We start from the raw sequence: 23,274 nt of genomic DNA on the forward strand, positions 1-23,274 counted from the left end.
CCCCTCCCCTTCCCTCCCCTTCCATTTTTGGTAGCAATGGGATTTTGCTGTGTTACCCAGGCTGGTATCCTCTGGCCTTGGCCCCCAAAAGTCTTGGGATTACAGGCATGAACCACCACTCCCAGACTCAGTCTTATGTTCCAAATAAGGAATCTAAGGCTTAGGGAAAGGGAACAGTTTTCCCACAGTCACGCTGTTAGGGGAGTCAGGACCCAAATACAAAACTTAAGAGTTCAAACTTTAGAATAGTATCACTTTTATGTCCTCTGATCATTTTTAACAGTTGGAAAGTTTACATTATTTTCTCCTTATTTCTCTTTTGCTTACCCCACAAACTTTCATCTTAATGTAACACATTTCTGTTCTGTTTTTTAGTTCTGCAACAAAAATAATGTATATAAATTTCAATTTTGAAGAAGTTTTTTTTTTTACTTTTATAAAAGTGCTAAATAGTAGATTCTACAAGATTGAATAGTTAGCACATTTATTAATAATATACAATTGCTCAAACTGACAAATGCATTACAAATTCTAATAACTGTTAAGGAAAAGTAAAATTTTATTGGAAAAGCATCTTGTAATGGGCTGGGTGGATTTTTTCCCCCCTAACTAGTTCAAGTATCCTGAGTTGAATATTACTTATTGTTGAAATGAAACAGGGCTCAGCCTACTATTTTTTTATATTTCTAGATATGAATGTCTGGAAAATCTTCACTTAAAAAAATTGAAATGGAAACGGTTTTCTTATAGCAACATCATTCAGTCCTCTGAACTCTTTGATATATGCCAACAGTACATAGTGTAATCTCATCAATTTGTTGTAATAAACGTTTTATTTTAGAATAGCATTAGATTTACATAGGGTTACAAAGGTAGTACAGAGAGTTCTCGAATATCCCTCACCCAGTTTCCCCATTGTTAACATCTCACATAACCGTGGTACACATGGTCACAGTGAAGAAATCAATGCTGTTCCATTACTGTTAACTTCACCAGTCTATTTTCTGAAGATCTATCAGCTATTAACTCAATTAGGTATTGCTTCAGTTTTGTTGAAAGCGGAATTAAAAACACCTGACTTGTGAAAGTCTGTTATACAGCCTTTCCTATTCTTGGCTCCTGAAAAGTATATCAAAAAGTGTATCACCAAGATTTACCGTATAGTTGTTGATTATACCTGTTTCTCTTTCACTCATCAAATGGTAAACACTCAATAGGAAAATCAAAATAGTGATAATTGTAATGTATCTTTGCCAGTACTATATTTCTTGATAAAATGCTTTTTCTCTCATTTATAGTGTAACCTTGGAACTTCAGATTTAGCTCACTAAATATGGGAAAAATGTTTGCCATATAACATAATTGCTAAATCAGCCCTTGTTGTTAAAAGCCGTTAGCAAAATTAGACCTTACTTTTCATTGTAAGTAAAAAATGTTAATATGCTCATATTAATGAATTTGAATCCTAAATAGGCAAATGGATAGGACACAGGCCTTGCCCTGAGTTTATTCAGATTTATTCTTCAGGAAGGCATGGCCATCTGTAATATTTCTCACCCCTTCTTTCTGGATTTCCTCCCACTAGACCCTCCCTCAGGAGTGAAGTACTTTTTGTTAATAATTTGGGGAAGAGAAAGGTGAAGTGTCTAAATGAAAACCGATGTTGTTCTCACTATCCTTACTCTACAATTTATTTTAATGCAGAAAATCTCCAAATTAGCTAGAGTATCAATTTCTAATACAGGCTTTGTCCTTAATACAAATATGCCAAAAACATGCATCCCTACTCCCACAGTGGTGTGCCATATTAATATTTACTCTGGGAAGTGAGAGGAGGGTAGTTATGAAAGGAGCTCTGGTGTGGAATCTTGACCACAGGTGTAGATCCTTCTTAGGGCAAATCAGTTGTAGGAAAATGTTAGGAAGCAGACGATCGGAAAGCTGGTTTCTTAAACTCTCCATGTCATGTACCTCTCTCAGAAGATCCTTGGGAACTCCAGGGCATATATATTTCAGTCTTAATGATGCTGAGGAAGAAGCTGAAGACCAAGCCAAGAACCATGCCCACTACTGGGTTCAGGGGGTCCCCAGAGAGACAGATGGTTCACCACAGCCACCACATGCATCCTTCTCTAACGCTGGCTTTAACGAAGGAGGGTGGAAGCGAGTCTGACCTTCTGGAGTCAGGAAGGTTGGAGGGTTATAGTCCTTAGTCTGCTTTTTGAGAACTAGTGACCTAGAACAGTTTTTCCTCTTAAGCTTTAATAGTATTGCAGACATCTAGAAAGGAAAGACACTTGAAGATCCTTAATTAAGAGACATTACTTGGTCTGAATTTATGAAAATGGTTCTATTCTAAATGATCACTGTAAAGTGAAGTTTTACCTTTAAGTGACTTTTTTTTTTTTAAGATCATAAAGTGATTAAAATATAACAACACACTCCATAGAACTCTTGTACCTCAAAATGAGTCAGAGCTCCCCCTTGGAGAAATGCTGAGAACTGGTTGTGGTTTAGTTTCCTGTTTCCCCTTGGGTGTTATGGGTGAGGCTTGGGAGCTGCCTCTCTGTTAGGATGCCTGTGTCTGTGTGGCCCACATTCTGACCCTTCCGTCTGTGCAAGAAGAAGCAGGGTGAAGTCAGTAAGGCAGCCAGCGCCGACAGCACAACCGAGGGCACACCTGCCGACGGCTTCACAGTCCTCTCCACCAAGAGCCTCTTCCTCGGCCAGAAGGTAGGCAGATGCGCGGCCTCAGTCTACTCGAGGGACCCAAGGGACAGATGGGCACAGGCCATCTCCACTGGAAGGCTGGGGGGGCCCCAGGGGCCACTCCCAGCCTTGTGGGTAGACAGAGTGCGCCGTGAGCTTTGGGAGTGGCCTCAGAGAGGGCTAAGTGCTGGGGAGGCCACAATGCTGAGGGAGGACCCTGGCAGCTGGGGAAGGGAGACAGTGGTAAAAAAGAAGAGGGCAGGAGGCTCCTGTGGGAGATGGAGACCCTTGGTTAGTCTGGAGGAGGAGCTGCTTCTGTGGGATAAACTGGTCATCAGATAGCACCAGCCAGGGAACTAGGCAGAAGTCAAGCCCTGGTGGTGGAAGGTGAACAATCTAGCCGGCAGCCTGCTTGTCCTGGGGGGCACTAAAGGTAGAGCCTCAGGTCTGATGCAGGCCTCTACAGGGGATTGTTTTCAGACTGTACTGATGGGTGCACTGGGTTTCTTCACTGAACCACCAGATGACTCTTCCAGTTAATTGTTTGTTTGTTTTAACCATGGGCAATATATTTTCAGCCGCCCCAGTGATGCAACTTTGCCAGGACGCCATGGTTTTGTAAAAGATGATTCACTTTTATTGAAAATAAAAATGATGCAAAGGCTTTTAAGACCTGAGAATGAGAGTTAACTAATATTTCTTTATTGACACCAAAAAAGGGGTGGGAAGAAAGAATTAAGGTCTTCTTAATTTTTTAATCCTATACTTAAAAAATTAAAGGAATGAATTTGACCTTCCAAGTTAATCTGTGTTTAGTTTGAATGTGGTAACAAACTTGGATCTGAAGCTGCATCATTTTTAAACCCTCACTGTCAATTTCTTTTGCATCACAGTGACACGGTTCCCTCGCTCACGTCATTGCAAGTTCTCCTCCTACCCCCTTCCCTCTTTCTGTCACTAATTGCACTCTCTCTCATGATGCAATTCCTGTGGTGGACTCTGTGTTCCAGAAAATAACCATTACTGTTTACATTTTTAACCATTCTCTGTATTTTGTATGCATTTTTTTCAAAAGAAAAAGTAGCACTAGTTGTCATCTTAAGGTCTGGGGCTTTGAAAGTTTTTGTTTAAAATATTTTTCATTCCTTTAAAAATTTTGACTCAGCAGTGAAGACAACTGCCCGGGTCTACTTTCACCCCTGTAATATCCTTGGGTAATGTATTGAAAGTTAATATGACCCATCCACATTGCTTCTGTTTGAAATACAGAGCAGTTCAGCCCCTGGGGTCACCTTCTACCTCTTTTCCCCACTCTGGCCTTAGGCACTCCCACCCTGGCCTCTCCCCTCCCTGTGTTCTTGCTACCTCCTGCCAGCCACTCCAAAGGCAGCCTCAAATCAGAATTCCTCATACCTCCCTTGCTGGATGAACTAAAATATTTCCAAAGTAGCAGCAAATATGGCTGTACAAATGTCCATGCAAAATGCAGATGCCCTTCTTGTTGCTGTGATCTTCTGAAAGAAATGGGATCGCGGCCTCCTCTGGGCTCTGTTTGTGAGCCCTGGAGGGGAGGGGGCAAAGGCCACAGACATCTTGCTGGCTTCTCCCAAGAGCCAGAAACATGTCAGCTCTCAGCAACATAACTCTTCTTTTTCAGATAAACCTGGTCTCAGGGCCAGGTGTCACACGAATAAAAATAAAATACAGTAGAGTAAAATTTTGGCTAATACTGACTGTTCCCTACTCGGAGTTGGTAGGATGAGGATACAAACAGCCATAGAAAAGTGATGGTACTCTATAATAAATTGCAAACATATCATTTAATATTATTTTTAAAAATGGAGAACGAAAGCAGTGAGCTTAACAGTGAAACTAATGTGCTTATCTTGACTTTTGGAGGGAAAATTTGAAAGGAATGGTTAAGCTGGAACCCCCAGTATAAAATGGTCAGCCAAAAGAGAAGGGGTTGAATGTAGACCCGGACAGACCACCTAGCCTTCTTTCCCATATCACCCCCTTTTAAGTGGTGAAAACAAAACACCAAGCTACCAAGAAACTGCCCTTCCTGTTGAATGTGCTTGCGACTTTATGACCCAAGATTCACATATCCAGGAAGAGGCACCCAAAGATCTAGTGCTGCAGACACTGCTCAGCAGAATAAACAGCATGTTTCCAAAGTAAAGCAGCATCTTAAGTCTGCCTAAGCACCAGTGTTAGAAACTAGGGTTCCAACTGCCCTTTCTGGAACCCTACACCCCTGCAGCATGAGATGGAGTGAGCGTTGATACATTAGAGCATTATTTTGAAGCATTACTTTCTGGCTTTTTATTGGCTATTACTGTCAGGTGAAAATCATGGCATATAGTGTAAAAAAGGCAAAAATCATGAAACTGACACAGTTTTTACAAAAATCACATTTAAAATATTATAGACATTAACTTTGACTTGGAGTTTAGGAAATGTTTCAAAAGGGGTACTTTAGAATGGTGACTATAGGTACCCTGTGTCCTGTGAATCTCATTTTTCTATCTGTGACATTGAAACCAGTGCTTGAAGATTGCAAGCAAGCTGGGATGGAGAAAGGTGATATTGTGCGTGCTACAGCCCTGTAAGGCATGGTTGCTAAGCTACTCAGGAGGCATGGCCCAGGCTTAGGAGCCTGACCATTGATGTTAATGATGTATTTCACATACTGAAGTCTCAGGAGTCATCACAGCCATTACTCTCTGATTTTGCCCAATGTTCACACAAATTGTTGAATTGTTTTAAAAAGGAAATCAGTGCTGTGAATCTGAGTCAACTAAATGCTTTTGCTTTGTGTTCAGCCAAGATTTGCAGCCTTTTTTCAGAGGTTTTACAGTTTTGAGAAAAAACATTTCTAATGTGTCTAATGTGTCAGTAGTAGTAAATGCTTTAAGTTTCCTTGGTAGAGTCAGTATTATTTGAAGGAGTTGGGAAGGCAGTCTGAGGCTGTGACGAGTCTCCTTACCTCCCAAATGATCAAGATGGCAACCCCAGCTCGCAGGCCATTCAAGGCAGGCATAACGTACCATAGGTTTTCTCCCTTTGATCCACACACCCTTCTCCTGGGGGCTGGAAGAACTGTGAGGAGAAAGGGAGCTCTTGAAGTTGAAGCAACAGTGAGGGAGAAAAACCATTCACCCCTCCCCCCCACCATGGCTGAGGACTGGCTTCTGAGATAGTTTAGGAAACTGACAAAGCCATGAAGGAATGGCTCAGCTATCAGCCATCTGGACATCCAGCAGTGTCTATCCATGTCCTTATCTTTGTGGGGCTCTTTCTAGCTGGACACACTAGATTCTGCTGCCAGGTCCAAGGCCTCTGGAGAAATCCAGGCTGGGCATACATGTGTGCAGGGAGAACCACACAGCATAGCTGTGAGGCCAGGAGCCAGCCCTGCAGTGTGCCCCAGGGAAGACACAGCATTCAGGAGGGTCCTATGGAAGACACTCCCCTTCCCATTCCCTTCATTGAAGTGAACTATGGGGACAGGAAAATAACTGCACTTTAGGTGGTCAGCACAGGGAAATGAGACCAGCCAGGCTTCCTTCCTTGTCTATTATGAGAGAATGAGACACACCAACATCTGATAGTTACAGGCTAGATTTAACATACCACTCAGGCACTATCTTTAACAATCACTTTCATTAACTAAAATTGGGTTTCTAATATTTTTTTAAAAGAACCAAGAAGGAATGTACTATTTCCTGTAGCCAAGTAGGTCAGGTCAGGCAGTCTGCATGTCCATCCAGGCACTCCTTCCCTGTCATCATCGACAGACCGCCTCCTGTCCTGCCCTAAATGGTGGGGGCCAGCCTCCCATCCAGGCGAGGGCAGCTTGGCTCTGAGCCGCCTGAGATCCAAGCCAGGCCCAGGGCTCAATTTCTGAGCTCTGGCATTTCCATTAACCATGCCTTAAAGGAAAGCGGGCAGGGGCAGTCATTTTATCTGAGTTATATCTGAGGATGTTTGATGTTCAGTTCTAACTCTACATGCCCAGGGGAACCCCAGCACTGGCTTAGGCACTGTGCAGCACTCAGGGTTAGGGGGCCACACCCACTCTTGCCTTCAAAGAGATTATACTCTGATGAGCATATACCATGAGTAAAGAATAAGGGTTTCCACGGACATCCCCACCACAGGGAAGACTCGAGTACTGCTTGTATCAGAAGCTGGCCCAGCAAAGCCAATGAGGTTAGGATCATCAGATCCCGGTGCTGGAAGGGATCTTGAAGGTCCCTTGGCTACGACCCTTTCTGCCCACTGTGCAGCCAGGTGGGACCCTCTCCTGCTCTATAACTGGCAGTGCCCTATGGTTACTTTCCTCAGTGGCTAACAGTCTTCATAGCTGCTTTAAATTCTTCATGCTGTGGATTAAAACTTAGTTTTCTATCTTTCCCGATGATGGTACAAAGAAGCAGTCACCTTATTCAAATTCTGAAACCATTAATGATCCTTATTCCTCCCAGAAAATCAGACTAATTTTGGGAATTTTTACAGTTCCCAGAATTCTGATTTCCTAACCCACAAGGACCACTTCTCTGCCATGTACTTCAGATGGACGCACACCCCTCTGGCTGATAAACCCCACTGGATCTGACCCTGGCTGGTGGGAGGGGACCCTGGGGCCTCCTAAGACTGGACCTCTGTCTTGGCTGTATCTCGCTTATTCATTTGTGACTGGACAGTGGGAGCCTGTCCAGAAACATGTGTACCGGTCCATTTGCACCCTATGCTCATGGGCTTTCTTCTGTATAGTGGAGCTACTGTCTTCATTCATGATCATCTCGCTGTTGGCTTCTGCCCACTGGCCCACCTGCCAAGCTGATTACCCATTTGTCCTTCCAAAGTACTTGAATTAATTTGTCTTCTCCCCTTCCCATTCTCTTCCCCTGATGCACACATCCCAAGCACACACTTTCTAGTCAAGATTGTTTAAAAATACATATTTGTACACATTTTATAGCAACAAAACTTTTGTGGCTCAGCCTTATACCCTAAGGACTTCTGCTGAGCCCCAGTGCATAGCAGAGCATAGTTGGAAAATCACAACTCTAGCCTCATCCACAGATGTGAAGAGTGAAACAGCACTTGGTTGGCAGGAAATCCTCAATGCTGAGTAGTAGTGGCTCCCTGAGGTACTGTAGTCTGTACTTCCAAGAGTGGGGCTGCCTCTGGTCAGACGGGAAGGTAGTGAGTCCAACGGAAGCTGGGAATTCTCCATGAGCTTGAGTTCTGTTCACAACTGTTCCCTTGCTTCAGCAAAGCCAAGTTTCTCCCAGAGAATCCCATTCCCCTAGACAGAGCAGGTGGTTCTCCCCAGGAGAGAGTCAGATACAGGCCAGTGCGGGGGTCTTCCTGGCTAGCTGAAGCACAGCCCGCCAAAATAGGTACTTTCCAACGAAGCATTTCTGAATATAACACCAGAAACATCTATACAATTGGAAAAAATTGTGTGAATTTTAAGGATTGAACATGTATTGTTTTAAACAAAGGAATTTATAGATGCCTTAAAAGCATACACATCCACATTACACTGAGTAGATCGAGTCTTTTTCTCATTTGCCTGCCTTCCTCACCAACCTGCCTCTTCACACTGTGTGAGGTGTGTTTTGGTGGTGTGTGGTGGGGGGAGTATTGGCTTAATTTGAGTTTTTATAAATAGCATTTGCTTGGAGTCAAATGCAGAACTAAAGAATAGAGTAAAATCCTTGGCCTTGTTCTAAATCCTGAGAGTTCACTTGCCTTACCCTAAGGCCCCCCACTCTGTGCCCACCCACACCCCTCCTCCCCGATGGCAGCAGTCAGGCCCCAGCTCCCATGCTCTTTTCTGTGCCTCTGACCTGGTGCCAGGGCCCTGAGCTGCTGAGAGCTTTGCTTTGTGAGATCACCCCCATGGCTTTCTTCAGCTTCAAGGGTGTGGGTGGCCTCTAAATCACTCTGTAGTGCTAGGAGCAATAACCCAGAAAGTCCACATGAATAAAACTTGGTCCTCTTCTCTGAGTCTTTAACCAAAAATGAAGTCCACTGCCCTGGCCAGAATTCTTCTTTGGCTGTATGACAAAACTTAATTCCACAACTGTTTCCTCCCAGAGGATGACTCTTAGTGTAAGCACATCCCTCTTTGAGAATCTGACTGCTTCTGGCAATCAAAAATGTGGGTTTATATTTCCGATGCTTCTGGAGTGCCAGGTTTTTTGTTTGCTTTTGTTTTCAGCAAAATGTTTGGCCTTAGAAATGCAGCAACTTGCTCTGTTGCCAGGAGCTTCCCTCCCAAGTGTCTTGTGCACAGCCCTCTCCTGGGTGAGCTCCTGGACAAAGCCTCATGCCCTGGTAAACCCTGCAGACCGCAGCCACTATTCTGGTCTAGGTCGTAGTCTTGAGCACCAGCTCTGCTGGGGCTACTTAGGCATTGTAGTTGTCTGCAGGTGTTAGGAATTTATGTTACTGAAGCGTGAGCAATGTCATTGTGAGAGCATGTGCAAAAGCAAGCTTTCCTGCAGGTGCTTGTACCTAAAGAAAAGCAAGGGGAATAGTAGGACCCAGAACAGCAGTCCTAGGCCCATTAATTCTCCTTGCCCCTCTGACAGAATTTCAAACTCGGGATTCCTCAAATACTCAGATGCAGGGTTGCCATTGTAACAGAGTAACAGTGGCTGGGGTACACCCATTCAGTGGCTCTTCAGAAAGAACAAATTCATTGGTTGGATATAACACTTAAGGAAAATGCTCAATAAGCCACCCATTGAGTCTCAGAGCAACCTGACCAACAAGGTGGAAACCATTTAAAAGACACATTGTCTTGCTGGAGAACTTTCCTCCCCTGGGTTTCACCAGGGAACTTCAGCATTACATGACTAATGAACACGTAAATTAGATGTTACTAAGCAACAGACTGTTCTCACTTCTTGCCACCCTGAGCAGGGCAGGGAAGCCAGCCAGCAGTCACAGTGATGGGGACAGCCTTAAGGACCCATAGTCACTTGGAAGACAATGGCAGAGCCCTTAGGGGTTTGCCCAAGCCAGGTAGGATGTTAGCACCAGCCCAGCACTCAAGGATGAGGACAGTCACACCAGCCCCCACCCTCAGCAATGAGTACTCATTCTAGGTCCTGATAACTGCCTTACTTTGGCCCCCAGATCACAAGTCCCTTTAAAGGAAAGTTGATCTCCTCGTCGAATGTGGCTTGTGCTTCCTTTTGCCCCAGGCATCACCCACATGCTCTGAACATTCATTCTAGTTTGCTTGCTCCCGCATCCCGAGCAGCATTTGAGTCTTATGTTTGAAATGGGTTCATTTGAGCCAGCAACTCCCTGCTTCCCTTTTGTGCCTCGTGCACTTGGAGTGTCCACTGCCCTTTACCTGTATCCCAAGGCTCCTTCTCTGAGACTTCCCAGCTCTCCTGTTATTTCCCACCTCATGCTTTTCTTTGCAGCTGAACCTTATTCACAGTGAAATCAGTAATTTAGCCGGCTTTGAGGTGGAGGCCATAATCAATCCTACCAATGCTGACATTGACCTTAAAGATGACCTAGGTAATTGGGGACGGGGTTCGGCACCACCAGCTGTCAGATGAAAAGTTATGGAACCCAGAATTTAGGCGTTTCATCTTCCCAGACTTTACAGTGGTCAAGCCAAATTTCCAAATCCAAGATTGATATTTGAGTGTAGACACTGAATATCGACTTACTCCAGGCCATTCCAAGTGTAAACGGTCTGTTTTATTAAGTGTGATTGGCTATTCTCTCCTCAGTTGCAAATATATTGCCATCTGAATTCTCTTCCATAATGATCAAACTGACTGCTGGTTACTTGGGGAGGGATTTTTAAACGTGTTGGTTTTTGTTTGTTTTTTTTGTTTTTACTTTAGAACTGAAAAATCTCAGGTAACTACAAAATGATAGTTTCTCCATTTAAACCTTAATTAGAAATGACAAAGCTTGAAAGAGAAGACAAGCCACATCAGTATGCTATTAAGCTGTCTTTAGCCCACAATTTACTACCATCACTTCAACTTTTTTTTAGAACTGAAAACAGTATATGACTGAATGCCACCTTCATGAATTATTTGACTAGAGGATGGTATTAAACAGAAGGGCAATATCTCCAAGCGAGTTCTTACAGAGGAAAACTGCCCCAGAGCCATGGTGTCTCCCTGTTCAAGACGGTGGATGGTACAGGGCAGGCTGAGAGGTGCACCTTAAGTGTCCTGCCTCTATGGCTTTATCTTTGCATATGTGGCAGTGTCAGCTCAATGGCACGACAGGGCTCCTCTGCTGCTCTTCGAAGTAGAGGCTTGCCAGGGGAAATAGGCACACAGATGTAGCCTCCTTCCTAACCCTCAAGTGCAATCTATTTTGTATCCCTTGAGCTCTCAGCTTCCGCTGTTTTTGTCAGATAGCAGACTTCCTTACTGGGAGATACACTCATTCCATGAGCCCAGGCCTGACCCACATGAACTGGGTGTAACAGTGGGCTGAAAACATGAGGACTGGACTCAAGAGTGTCCAGCTTGAACTTCTTTTCCAACTGCCTTATACAGATACTCAAAAAACAAAACAAAACAAAAAACCACAAGCTAGAAAAAGCAAGGATTCTATCCAAAGCACATTTTATACTAAAATACAAAGGCCAGGTGCAGTGGCTCACACCTGTAATCCAGCATTTTTGGAGACTGAGGCAGGAGGATTGAGTGAGGCCAGGAGTTGGAGGCCAACCTGGGTAAGATAGACCTCATCTCTACAAAAAGTCAAAAACTTAGCTGGGCTTGGTGATACGTGCCTGTAGTCTCAGCTACTTGCTCGGGAGGCTGAGGCAGGAGGATTGCTTAGGCCCAGGAGTTCGAAGCTGCAGTGACCTATGATTGTGCCACTGCACTCCAGCCTGGGCAACAGCAAGACCTTGTCTGTAAAACAACAACAAAAAAATTAAACTGTAAATATAAGACACGCTAGAGTAAGAGATGGGCCTGGAAAAATATTGATAGAGATCAGCCCATATGTTGAGGGGAAAAAATAAAGGCAATCCTCTACATATATCAATACTGTTTTCTGGGTTTTCAAGAGAAATCCCTTGAAGGTAGACAAAATGGTAAATGTCACAAGAATAAAAATCAAAGCCTGCAAGTTGACTGCTGCAGACAGAATGGAGAAACTTGTTGTTTTGGTTGGCCTGATGGTCCACTTTTTTTTTTTTTTAAACAGATGCCATGTTTTAGTAGCCTTCTCAGTGGGATGCCAACTTTATAGGCTTTTGCGAAGTGAAACGGGGCATTCATTTTATTTCTTTTAACCTTTGGAAATGATCTCATGTGTGTGTTTCTCTTTTTTTGGACTTGTCATTCAAATGTTTAATTTAAACATGTCACATTTGATATTCCTCCTCCTCCTGTCCTCACCCCCATCCACATGTGCGCACACTGCGTGGACTGATTGCCCCTTGGGCTCATATGTTGGAATCGACCAGGTAGGCCAGCCCTGCCATTGGGGCGTTAGTAAATGTGCCTGTGCGTGGGTCTCGGTCCAACACAGTTGATATACATTTGTTTACCTGTTATAGTTGCAAGTTGTACAGGCTGACATTGCCTCGATCGACAGTGATGCTGTCGTTCACCCGACAAACACTGACTTCTACATCGGTGGTGAAGTAGGTAATGCCTAGCCGGGTGCTGCCGAGTGTGTGTGTGCATGGTCAGTCGGCCGCTGCAGACAGCTTGATCCTTTGACAGCTATGCAGGGCTGCATTCATTTCACACTTCCAGCTGTCCTGACCTTCCCAAGGTCTCCTGTCCCTGGGTTGTGAACCTGAGTAATAAAGCTAGCTGTCAGCCAGGATGTGATGCATCCTGGCTGATGCAGCTCACAAATGGACATTTCTGGTTTGAAAACTGGTTCAGCAGAATCATTTCTTCACCTGCCCCACAAGACACAGCTTTGTTGGAGACTGGGTTCACAGATGATTTCAGCTGCAGGAACAATACAGTCACATGGACCAAGTGGCATCCAAGACCACCTGCATGCACTCTGAAGAGCAGACAAACACAGATGCCTGTGCACAGGTCACCACCCCTACCCCCGCAACCCCTGCCAATCTGTCTCCATGTCAGAAGCACGCTTGTTCCTGAAAATGGCCTTAAAGCCTCAGGTGCACAAGGAGGACCGTTTCCAAATGCTTGCCCACACTTAGGGTTCTCAGACTTCAGGTGCATGAAAATCACCTCAATCTGACATGGTATCCTTAGACTACTCATAAGAAACATCATCCTAGACCCAGAAAGCACCTTCCTTTCCCCTGGCAGCTGATAAGGCATTGTAGGTTGATTCCTGGTGTGCTAAATAGCTGAGGGTGGCCAAGACAGAGGGCACTTGAGATGCCATATCCCGAGGCTGCAGATTCCTGGCAGGAGAATCAAACAGTATCCTGCTTTAAGAACACACTGAGGGGCCTGTCTGAGGAGGCGACACCCACGTGTGATAGAAAAAAGCACAGCTTTGGAGCTAGGTGGAAGGAACTGGAGTCCTACTGTCACCATTTACTGATCATGGGGCCTGGGCAAGTCACTTCACTCCTCAGTGCTTCAGGCTCCCTATCTATAAAGTAATGGTAATGATGGGAATTACATTAAATGTAAGCAAAGCACCTTGTTTTGTAAAGCCTGGCTCATGATTGGTGCCTGCTGTAAGGTATCACTCATGTGTATATATGATTTTTATAGTAGATGTGCTGGTCCTGAGAGCAGCACTCTGAGTGTGGATTCAAATACCAGCTTCCAAAGTGAATGGTTACATTTCCAGTCAGCAGACAGTGAAGTCATCTGGAAGGATGAGGAGATCGGGATTTTCACAAGGGTCCTGGATGCTAGATGTGCAGTAGCTCACAATCTCTGGCTGCCCGGCTCTGCTTGGCATCACTAGCAAAGACTGCTAGTTCAGTCTTCCCCAGCCACTGCAATTTGGACTAACCACTCTCCTGGGTATTTTGGATTTTGGACATGGATGGAAAGACAAACTGGATGGAAAGTCAGAATTTGCCAAGTCTGCCAGGCCAAAATGAAATCGGGCTGTAGGCAATTAAACTCCCCTTTCACAAGACTTTGGAGGAGTTAAAGAGCTCCAAAGTCAGGCAGCTTAAGAGAAAGATGCTTCCTTTTTTAACCAAATGAACATTTGATGGGAGGGAAGTGCTTATTTAGAGAAAAATAAATAACTAAGGGCTTGTCTTTGTCATAGCTGGGAGTTACTAAGGCCTGGCTTCATCCTGCCATCCAGGACATTTGGTGAAATGGGAATTATGCAACTTCCTAGGCAAAAGTATCTCACCCAGGTCCAGGGAGAAGAGAAAGTTGACCTGCCTGCTGCAGGCTGAGGAAGGCCGTGCCCAGCAGGATTAGCCATGCCAGGAAGCAGAGTTGCAGCTTTGAGACAGGGCTGAAGCCTTGGGGGAATAACAGGCAGACCCAACTGTGCCACCCAGCAGAGCCCAGTCCTTCCTGAATTGTGACTGGAATAGATCTCTTTGGAATAAGGATGGTGCTAATGCTTTTCCTCTGACATGTTTGCCTACAACCCATTGATAAGCACAAGGTGGGGAATTATTAGCTTCCAAGCCACAGGAGCAACCTGGGTCCAAAAGCTTGCCCAGGACCCTGGCACACATCACTCACCGACAGTGTCACACCTGCAGAAATCTTCAGCAGCTTCAGACATCCCAACTGGCCAAGGCAGAAAGACTGCCAGATCAGAACCCAGTCTTCCAAAGCCCCGCAGGGCTTTTTCTACCCAGCGGACCAGTCCAAACCAGTACTGACCCCAGATATCTTTTACAATGCCAATGCTAAACCAGATTCCTACATGGCCTCAATTGGTCCCAGCTCCCACCTTGATGTGTGAGAGGAGAAAAGAGGAAGCTAGTAATCACTCCATTTCTCATATTTGGTGTGAAGTCCCGAGACTGCTGGAAGAAGGAATCCGAGTGCAGGAATGCTTAGCCCCAGTGATTAACTTTTACCCATCAAAAGTTCTTTCTAACAGTGAAATAGACCACAGGCCTAGCCTGACATTTGTCCAAGCCTAAATTTTCGCTTAGGCTGTTTTGAACACTGATACTTATGCCTGCTTTCTAAGCATGAAATAATGTTCTTGTTCTCATGGGAGTAACACATGTTTATGCTTGGGGGCAAATAAGCCAATTGCTTTATGATTAACCCTGGAGTTAAGCCTCAAAAGCAAGAGTCTTACAATAAGAGTGTTGACAATATGGTTGAAAATGGGCCTGTTTCTTGTTAAAAAGTACACGTGTGTCTACATGAACATGTGCATACATATGTGTGTGTAGGAGTCAAGTCCTGACTGGGTTGATTGCCTGCAATCTAGGGTTCAGTTTTTAAGTTTGGGAAATGCATTTAAGTGTATTTTAACTTGGAAATTTCACTTTTAATTAAAGCAATATTTATAAGTAAAATTTTTAAACACTCTTCCTAAGATAAAATACCTTTAATTATAAATCAGCCCATTTTCTTAAATATTTTAGAAAGGAGTTGGTAATCATGATAAAGTAAAAACGATATTTTACCTTTCAAATTTCTCAGTTCTCACCAAAGAGTTAAATTTAATAAAGAATGAGAACCCTAACTAGCCCAGCCTCCAGTGTTTTTGTTGCCCGACCTCAAGCTGGAGAATGGGTTTAAGCGTGAAGGCTAGACTGGGCCCCGGGGCAGCAGTGTGTGGAATCCAGCTGGTTCTGGCTCCAGATTCCTTTTTCTCAGCTGCAGGGATAGTTTAGGTGAACCTGTATTGGGGTCTCACTTGCCTGGGTTGCATCCACTTTGTAGTGGTGGAGTTGGGCTCTAAGCCCCCAGCCTGCTTCCTCCAGTGCATGGTCCATTCAGCTGCCACCTCTGATGCTGACTTTACTAGAAACATGCAGCAGCAACAGGTGTGACATTCTCACTCTGCCATTTAAAGTCTGTGCTGCTTTTCAGGACAGGTAAAGGCAGGAGGGCAGTCTGAGATCATGAAGAGTAACACAAAATCCTACCTCAAGGATGCTAAGTTTGTACCACCCTCTCTCAGACACAGCTGTGAGCTCCCCTGGGCTGTGGCTGCTGGTCATATTTATCTGTACACCCCAGGTTTCCTACAGCGGGTGGGTACAGGCCCAGTCCTAGCCATTAGCCCTGGTTTGTATTTGGGACAAGGCCCAAGTTGTTTCCTCTTCTTCCCAGACACCTCCTGGGGTTAGTTCACCCCTGCAGAACAAACATTCAAAGGAGGCAAGTTTCACTAAGATAATTAGCCCTAATCATCGCAGGGTGACTCCAAAGAGAATTTGGGCTGGTGCATTCCGATATACCTTGACCATCCCGTACCAGAACTGTGCCAGGTGCACCTGGAATTTTCCAAGACAAATGTGAATCTTAAGGGGAGTATTTTGTCCTCCTGTGAGGAAAAGTACTTTAAATTGTGCAAAACTGAGGAATCAGAGCTTAAGGAAGACTCAGACCCCATTTTAGCCAAACTTGAAAGGCTGATCTTGTTGCTAACTTTGATTGCCACTTGCTATCCCACATGAGTGTCAACTCAGAGTTCTCATAGGTGTTGGTGATCTTGTTTGGGAACTTGGTTTTCACAGCAGAAATTAATTACTTAGCAAGTGCCCTAATTGAAGAAAATACATTGCTCCCAACCTCCATTGGCTTTTATTAAAGAATCTGGTCCTGAGCAGTTAGACATCCTCCTTTCCAAGCTTTTTATAGCATACAGATTAATCTTTAAGCTCTGCTTCTGATGTTGCCCTTCTTTACTGAAAACAATTCTGAATCATTAGTGTAATTAAGAAAATACCGTCTTTTTTATTTTGTATTTGCATATGAGACCAAAGCTGCAAAACAGGAACTAAGCACGGTAATAATGCTGGTCCAAAAAGGTGGCCAAGTATGAACACTTCCTTCTAGGCCTACTGCCAGGAGGAGAGCTGGCCTCTCGATGGGAGCATTGTATGCTGCTGAAACCTCCTTACTTGGGGGTTCTCCCCAGAGACAGAGAAGAAAACCCAAGGCAGGCATTAGTCTTGGAAACCAGTACCAGCTGGTATCTCATGCCAGTGAAAAGCATCCAGGACAAGCATGTCTGCAAAAAAAAAAACAAGCATCTCCTGTCTCTTTCACATCTCTGTCACATCCGTGATCACCCTGAGTCAGACCCAAATAAGGGGCAGCGGAGACAGCCAGATGAAGCAGCAATGTGAGGGTAGTAACTGGTGATGACAAGCCCTTCTCAATTTTACTTTACTAACTCAGCCAAGGCTTAGTTCCTGTTTTGCAGCGTGATGGAAATTTAATAGATCATTTGAAGTATGTAATCACCTGACATGCTAAGTGTCTGTGTGTGCCAGAGACACAGAATGGCAACCTGACCCCACCCTGTCCTTGTCTAGGAAACACGCTGGAGAAGAAAGGTGGCAAGGAGTTTGTGGAAGCTGTCCTGGAACTCCGGAAAAAGAACGGGCCCTTGGAAGTAGCTGGAGGTGAGGTGGGAAAGCCACCGTGCTTATTTGGTTGTGGCACATGCAGTATTAGGAAAACCATTTTGTGAGATGGCTTAGAATTTAGAGGTGCATGGCAATATAGCCGCATCTTCAAGATGGAGGCCAAGGACAGCCTGTAGCTTTATAACTTAGAGTTTCATCACATGCAGGTTGTCTAGGAAAATCACCTTTGAATTTTTTTATTACTTAAAATAGCTCCTATATGTTTGATGTCTAGATCTCAAATTTTAAGAAATTATAGGAGCTGAGTTTGGTACATCTAAGAGCTGAGAGGGAGTGATACTGAGCCATTTGCAAAACTGCTGGTGAGAGATGCTAATTAAAAATCTTCAGCCATCCATGTTTGTAATAGGAAACGTATAAATACACATTTCTCATTTGCCAATTACACCTTCCCTGGTATAAGGGGAAGAAAACAACTTGGCATCTGATGTGGGGAGAATTACTGCTAAGACCTGGAGGCAGGGTACTTCTTACTGCTTCAGGCCTGAATTTAGGTGGTCATTTGGGGTATACAGGACAGAGGACCTCCTGAGGACCTGAGAGTTGAGTCAGTGAGGAGGCCCGGCTCCACCACCAACTGTGTGAGGACAGATCACCCATTTCCTCACTTTGGGCTCTGGTTTTCTCTTCTTACTACCCAATTCCAATGCCTATCCTGTCTTTTAAATCCTCCGTTTTAAAAATGAATCTTAACTAAAGTTGGACATTGATAATTTTCGCATAAGCTCTCTCTTGGAGGGTCCACCAGGCCTTGCCCCTCTATTCCTAGTGACAAATGACACCCCTTTCAGGCTAGTCTCAGGATCCAGAAGGATTCCCTTTGCTGATCTGTGCCTTTGACCTCTGCTCTGCCACTTCTGTTTTGCCTGCAAGGGGCATGACATACAGGGCACTAATTATAAAGTTCTTCCAGGCAGTACCACCAAAGTCCCACACTGTACAAGGGAAGGCATACACAGTTTTAACTACCTAGCCAGGGGCAGCTGGCCTTCCGCCAGTCCCTTTAAAACACCTGTTTGACCAGCCTGTGGGTCTCTTCCCATCAGGGTTCCAGCTTGAGTACTGCTGGTAGCCCTTGGCACAAGGCCTGGTAGGAGGCAGCCTGGTGCTGCCATGTACCAAACTCTGTGGGAAACCTCAGCCACAGCAGATGCAAACCCATTAGGTGTAGCATGGTTCAAGATACTTTTGCTTGTTTCAATAACACTTTTGTTTTTGATTTTAACAGCTACTTTAGAAACTGCTTTAAAATAATTTTGAAAGTATAAAGAGGCAAATAAAACATATTCCTGTTCCACTGTGCAAAGATAGTCACTGTTAATGTTTCTTTCCAGTCCTTTTCTATGCATAGTTTAGCCATGACTTCTCATGGGGATAAACCCACTGGTTTAATTCAATGCCATAATGTCAGGTTTTTGTAGGTCAGCCTAGAGTTCTCAAACCCAATCACAAAGCAGAGCCAGGACTCAAATTCATGCCCTGTGACTGAGCTGTTTCTACTGTACCATGAGACACTACCCACAAATCGCTCCTTCTCCAGTATCTACCACATGACCATAACAACACATACCCCTTGTAAAGATATTCCATTAAAAAAAAAAAATGGGTTTCAGAAATACGCAACCAAATACAAAAAGTTTGGATGTTTTACTTTAGCAGTGGTATGGAGACTCTAATGTGCTCCTGTATAGAAGCATAGCATGCAGCACCCCCTAAACCCAGTGCCCCCAAAACCTTCTTTGCAGAGCATCTATGGACGGGGATTCTGGAACATGCTCTGGGAGACATGGTACTTTGCAGTTTGTGGCAGACCCCAGGCCTGTGTCCTTAGATCTGGCAAGGGAAAGGCAAGTCTTTTTGGTGGAGATGTATAGCTGGAAAGGGGCCCCTCTTCTAGGAAAAGAAAAAACAGTTCCTTAAAAACTAAGCTAATTCTGCCACAAACAGGATCAGTTATTCACACAGTGAGGCCATCTTCAGCAGGGAGAAGACAATGGCAGCGGAGATGCTGGTCAGTTTGCTTAGCAGATCATTTAAAGCAGTTGCTTTCCTGGTAGCTTTGTCCTGAAGTGGGTCTGGGAGATTTAGAGAATACATCATAGTAGAGACAAATACATCATATTGGTGTGCAAGTCGATAATTAGCACACCAGTCGACTTAAAGAAGGAGGGTTGGAAACCCAAAACAATTATTTTAAGGCTGCAGATGTTCTGACATGTTTAGTTGAGTTTGTGTTCAGTTGAGTTAGATGGGTAAGGCTCTGCCTCTGGGAGAACTGTGTAGGCTTTCTGAGAGTGGAGAGAGGCTTACTACGAACTTGGTCAAAATTCCTGGTGGTGACATATTGTAATGCCAACTTTCCAAGGGTGTGGCTTGGCTTGGCTCCCCTCTTCAAGTGAAAAGACTAAATGATGAGCAGTTCTTGGCTCGAGCTCACGTTGGAATCACAACGCAGCAGACAGCTGTGGAACTCCTCAGACACAGGCCATTGGAGGGCCCAGGAAGATGTATGGTGGCAGGGGAGTGGGTCTGTGTTTGGCATCTTGTGCTTTGTAGTGAACCAGAGCTCACTATTTCTGTTTCATCCCCCCACCACTAGCTGCCGTAAGCGCAGGTCACGGCCTGCCTGCCAAGTTTGTGATCCACTGTAATAGTCCAGTCTGGGGTGCAGACAAATGTGAAGAACTTCTGGAAAAGACAGTGAAAAACTGCTTGGCCCTGGCTGACGATAAGAAGCTGAAATCCATTGCATTTCCATCCATCGGCAGCGGCAGGTAGGGGCACATGCTTGTTACATATCAGTCATGGGTGTGTCTCTCTGTGCACACATCGCCCATAATTGTGGTGCTGTCACTCTGTGCAAGGCCCGCGGAGGCTGCCTTAACCAAGGAGACCAGATGCACGACATAGGGAAGAATGCAGACATTAAATGATGGTGAGGGACAATCAGATCCAAATCCCAAGGATGATATAAAACTTCAGTTTTGATAGCAAATGTCATCACAGAAGGGGACCCCAGGGTGTACTGGGACCACAGAAATGGCGCCTCAGAGAGCAAGTTTTGAAGGGCACAGTGACTTAGATGGGTGGAGAAGATCTGGAGGTATGAATAACAGGGATACAAATGAACAGCTTGGCTGTCTCAGAATAAGTCTATAGCTGTGTTACAGTCTGCCACCCAAACCACAGTATTCTTTGGATAAAGCCCTCTACCCCTTTCCTTTCTACTCACAAGCATCTTCCACCTCCTGAGAACCTGTGTCTCTACATGACTCACTGTCTTACTGCCCTAGGTAACCCTGCTGGTCTGCTAATGAGGTAATGGGACCTGGTGGAATGGAATGGGGAATTACGTGAGATTTAAACAGGGCTGGGCCCTACTCCACTTCCTGTCCCAGAAAATCCCCAGGTAGACTCACCAAGGTCTTCACGAGCAATACAACTGCCCCTAAGACATACACATACCCAGAGGACCACCATGGGAGAAGCCTAGTTTTTCGACAGCTGATGATGCAGGTAGGGCTCAGGGCAACCCCCTCAATACCTCCCTGGTTGTATACCCCGAAGATGTCAGCAAATAACCTATCAGGTTCCTGCCTGTTGGAGCAGCACTGCACTCTGGCTTAGGGGTCAGGTCTGGAGTTGCGTCCTGGCTTGGCCACTAACCAGGTGAGTGATGACATGTAAATTAATCCCTTTCTGAGAAGTTGGCATAATAATCCCCCCATGCAGTGTCTCAGGGTTGCTCTAGAAATTAAAGGAGCTCTTAGAAGGCAGAGTGCTTTCAGAAATGTGTCCCATGATGCAGACATGAGGACCTGTCAGGGCAGAGCCACCTCTGAGATTGTGTCCCACTGCCCATCACTATTGTCCTCCCTACCAAAGGTCTAAGTCCAAGGCCTCTGGAAGGCTCAAGGTCTGCATTGGGCACTGAAGCAAAAAGAAACTGGCCTTTAGAGGCTGCAGCTGTTAACAACTTGCGCCCAAGAGGAGCCATAACCTGGGGTTCTGTGTTGGCAGATGGCTCACTTTGGACAGAGTACCTGCCACTGCTCCTGGGGCTTCCCATCCCAGCTTGTGAGCCTTCTGGGGTCTCTGCCCATCAGCTCCTCCCAGCACCCAAGGAAGGCAGGGCTGTGTAGCACCAACTGCCTGTGACCCTGCAGGCTGTCCTTTCCTTCTGGGCGAGCCTGAGCAACGGTCCTCAGAACCATGTCATGAACTGATAGAAAGCTGCTCTCTCAAACACTTTCCTTCCAAACTTTCGAGAGGATAGAGAGTACATTTTGCCATTTTCCGCTTAGGCAGGCCTCGTGATTTTGCCTCCTGCATGCTGCCATCACTGAGGTCCCACACCTCAAGTACTGGTGGCAGAACTAGTACGGGATGGGCTTCCTGTCACTTGACATTCTGCCTAGCAAAAGACCCTGTCCACAGGCAGATGGGCACTGCCACCATTCCCCAGGGCTTTCTGTGGCCAAGGCCATGTGTGACTGGAAGGGCCCACCAGTACCAGGCTCTGGGGGAAAGATCTCCGGTTGCGCCTGAACCTTCTCTGAAGCCTCTATCACTGCCTGCCACCCATTGCTGCCCCCACTTCTCCCAGTCAAGGGAAAAACAGAAGAATGAGCATTTCCTCAGCAGCCCCTCACCAGTTGGTGAGCTATGGGCAGGCTTGCCTCCCCGTTCCCTGGCCTTGCATCTCTGGGCTGTCTGGTCCTGGAGCTCTGTGAGTAAGGCCCCTCAGCTCTCCTGTCCTGTGTGACCTTTGGTTAAATGAATCAACCTCTCTGCCCTGGTCTGCCTTATCAGCAAGTGAGACTGTAGGGACCGCCCTTCCTCACAGATGGTTCTGAGTCTCAGTTAATTAGTGCTTCGGATGCACTTTGATCTGCTCTGATGAAAGGTGCTTCTGAAGAGGGAGGCAATAGGAAACTTTATTGGAGGTAATAATTTCACACCCTTTCATATGGGTATTGAGAAATTTTTAATTGAAGCATAAAAGTAATTCTCATAAAAGAGCATCTGTTATTACAAACTTATTTACATTTTTCATGGAGTAAAAAGTAGGAATAAAAATAATCAATTGAAAGCTTTAAGGGGGGAAATGCCCAAGGCAGCACATGTGTACAGCTACCCAGGCCACATCTGCCAGGCAGACCTCACCCCACAGAGCTGTGTAAACAGCTGCCCTCTCTTTCATGAGTAAAAAAATGGGATTACACCAGAGCCAGCCAGTAAATCACAGTGGGTTTTAGGACGGGAAATAAAACAGCTTGTTTGTTGCATCCAGTGTCTCTGGCATGAAAGTAATGTTGGGATTAAAACAGTATAAATGTAAGCATGTTGGGAAAGAGCCGTTGGTAAAGGATCACTCTCTTAGCTGAGGCCCAGCGACACAGCCTAATGTGGAAGATGACCACAACCACACCTGTGTGATGGCTCCCTCCAGCCTGTCGGCCTTGCTGGGGGCAAGTGAGGCCCTGGCATCTGGACATCCTGTCCTCAGTCATTCTGGTCATGATATTTATGGATACCCCTACTCCCTCAGCTCTGTTTGACATTAGGGGTGACCCCTCTCCAGAGGGGTAGTACATAGAGAATACTAGTTTGGGGCTTTGATTAAACTTTCCTTAGATTTATGAGCTTAAAAGGAAAGTGGTTTTTTTTTTCAAGCTACTATTTATGGATATGTGTTGAGCCCCAGGTACTGTGCTAAACCCTTTATCTGCATTATCTCACAGCAACCCTACAAGGTGAGCATTATTATTCCTTTCAAGGGCAAAGAAACTGAAGCATGGAGGGGTTAAGTAACTCATTTGAGGTCAACTTGTACGTGGTAGAGCAAGAATTTGATCGGAAGCCCTTGGCTTCAGAGCTGTTAGGCTCATGGAACCCCTGCCTCCTGTCACCACTGGTCAGCCAGACCCCAGATCCTACCTCCTCTCATCCCACCACAGGGCTGTCCCCTGCCTGTGTACTCTCTTTGCATAAAA

General features: G+C 45.2%; 1 protein-coding gene across 3 annotated transcripts in view; it reads left to right on the forward strand.

Moving 5' to 3' along the window:
- LOC105531308 (core histone macro-H2A.1) overlaps nucleotides 1–23,274 on the forward strand; it is a 64,908-nt gene that overhangs the window by 36,004 nt on the left and 5,630 nt on the right. For 2 of the 3 annotated variants that reach the window (XM_011969197.1, XM_011969196.1), the window contains exons 5-8: nucleotides 2,623–2,733; nucleotides 10,167–10,266; nucleotides 17,165–17,254; nucleotides 19,878–20,052. In XM_011969197.1, coding sequence (XP_011824587.1) covers nucleotides 2,623–2,733; nucleotides 10,167–10,266; nucleotides 17,165–17,254; nucleotides 19,878–20,052 — 476 coding nt within the window. The remainder of the gene's footprint in view (nucleotides 1–2,622; nucleotides 2,734–10,166; nucleotides 10,267–17,164; nucleotides 17,255–19,877; nucleotides 20,053–23,274) is intronic. The other variant, XM_011969198.1, reaches the window with a different exon arrangement.

Source organism: Mandrillus leucophaeus, unplaced genomic scaffold, assembly GCF_000951045.1.
Source record: "Mandrillus leucophaeus isolate KB7577 unplaced genomic scaffold, Mleu.le_1.0 Scaffold88, whole genome shotgun sequence".
Classification (NCBI taxonomy): domain Eukaryota; kingdom Metazoa; phylum Chordata; class Mammalia; order Primates; family Cercopithecidae; genus Mandrillus; species Mandrillus leucophaeus.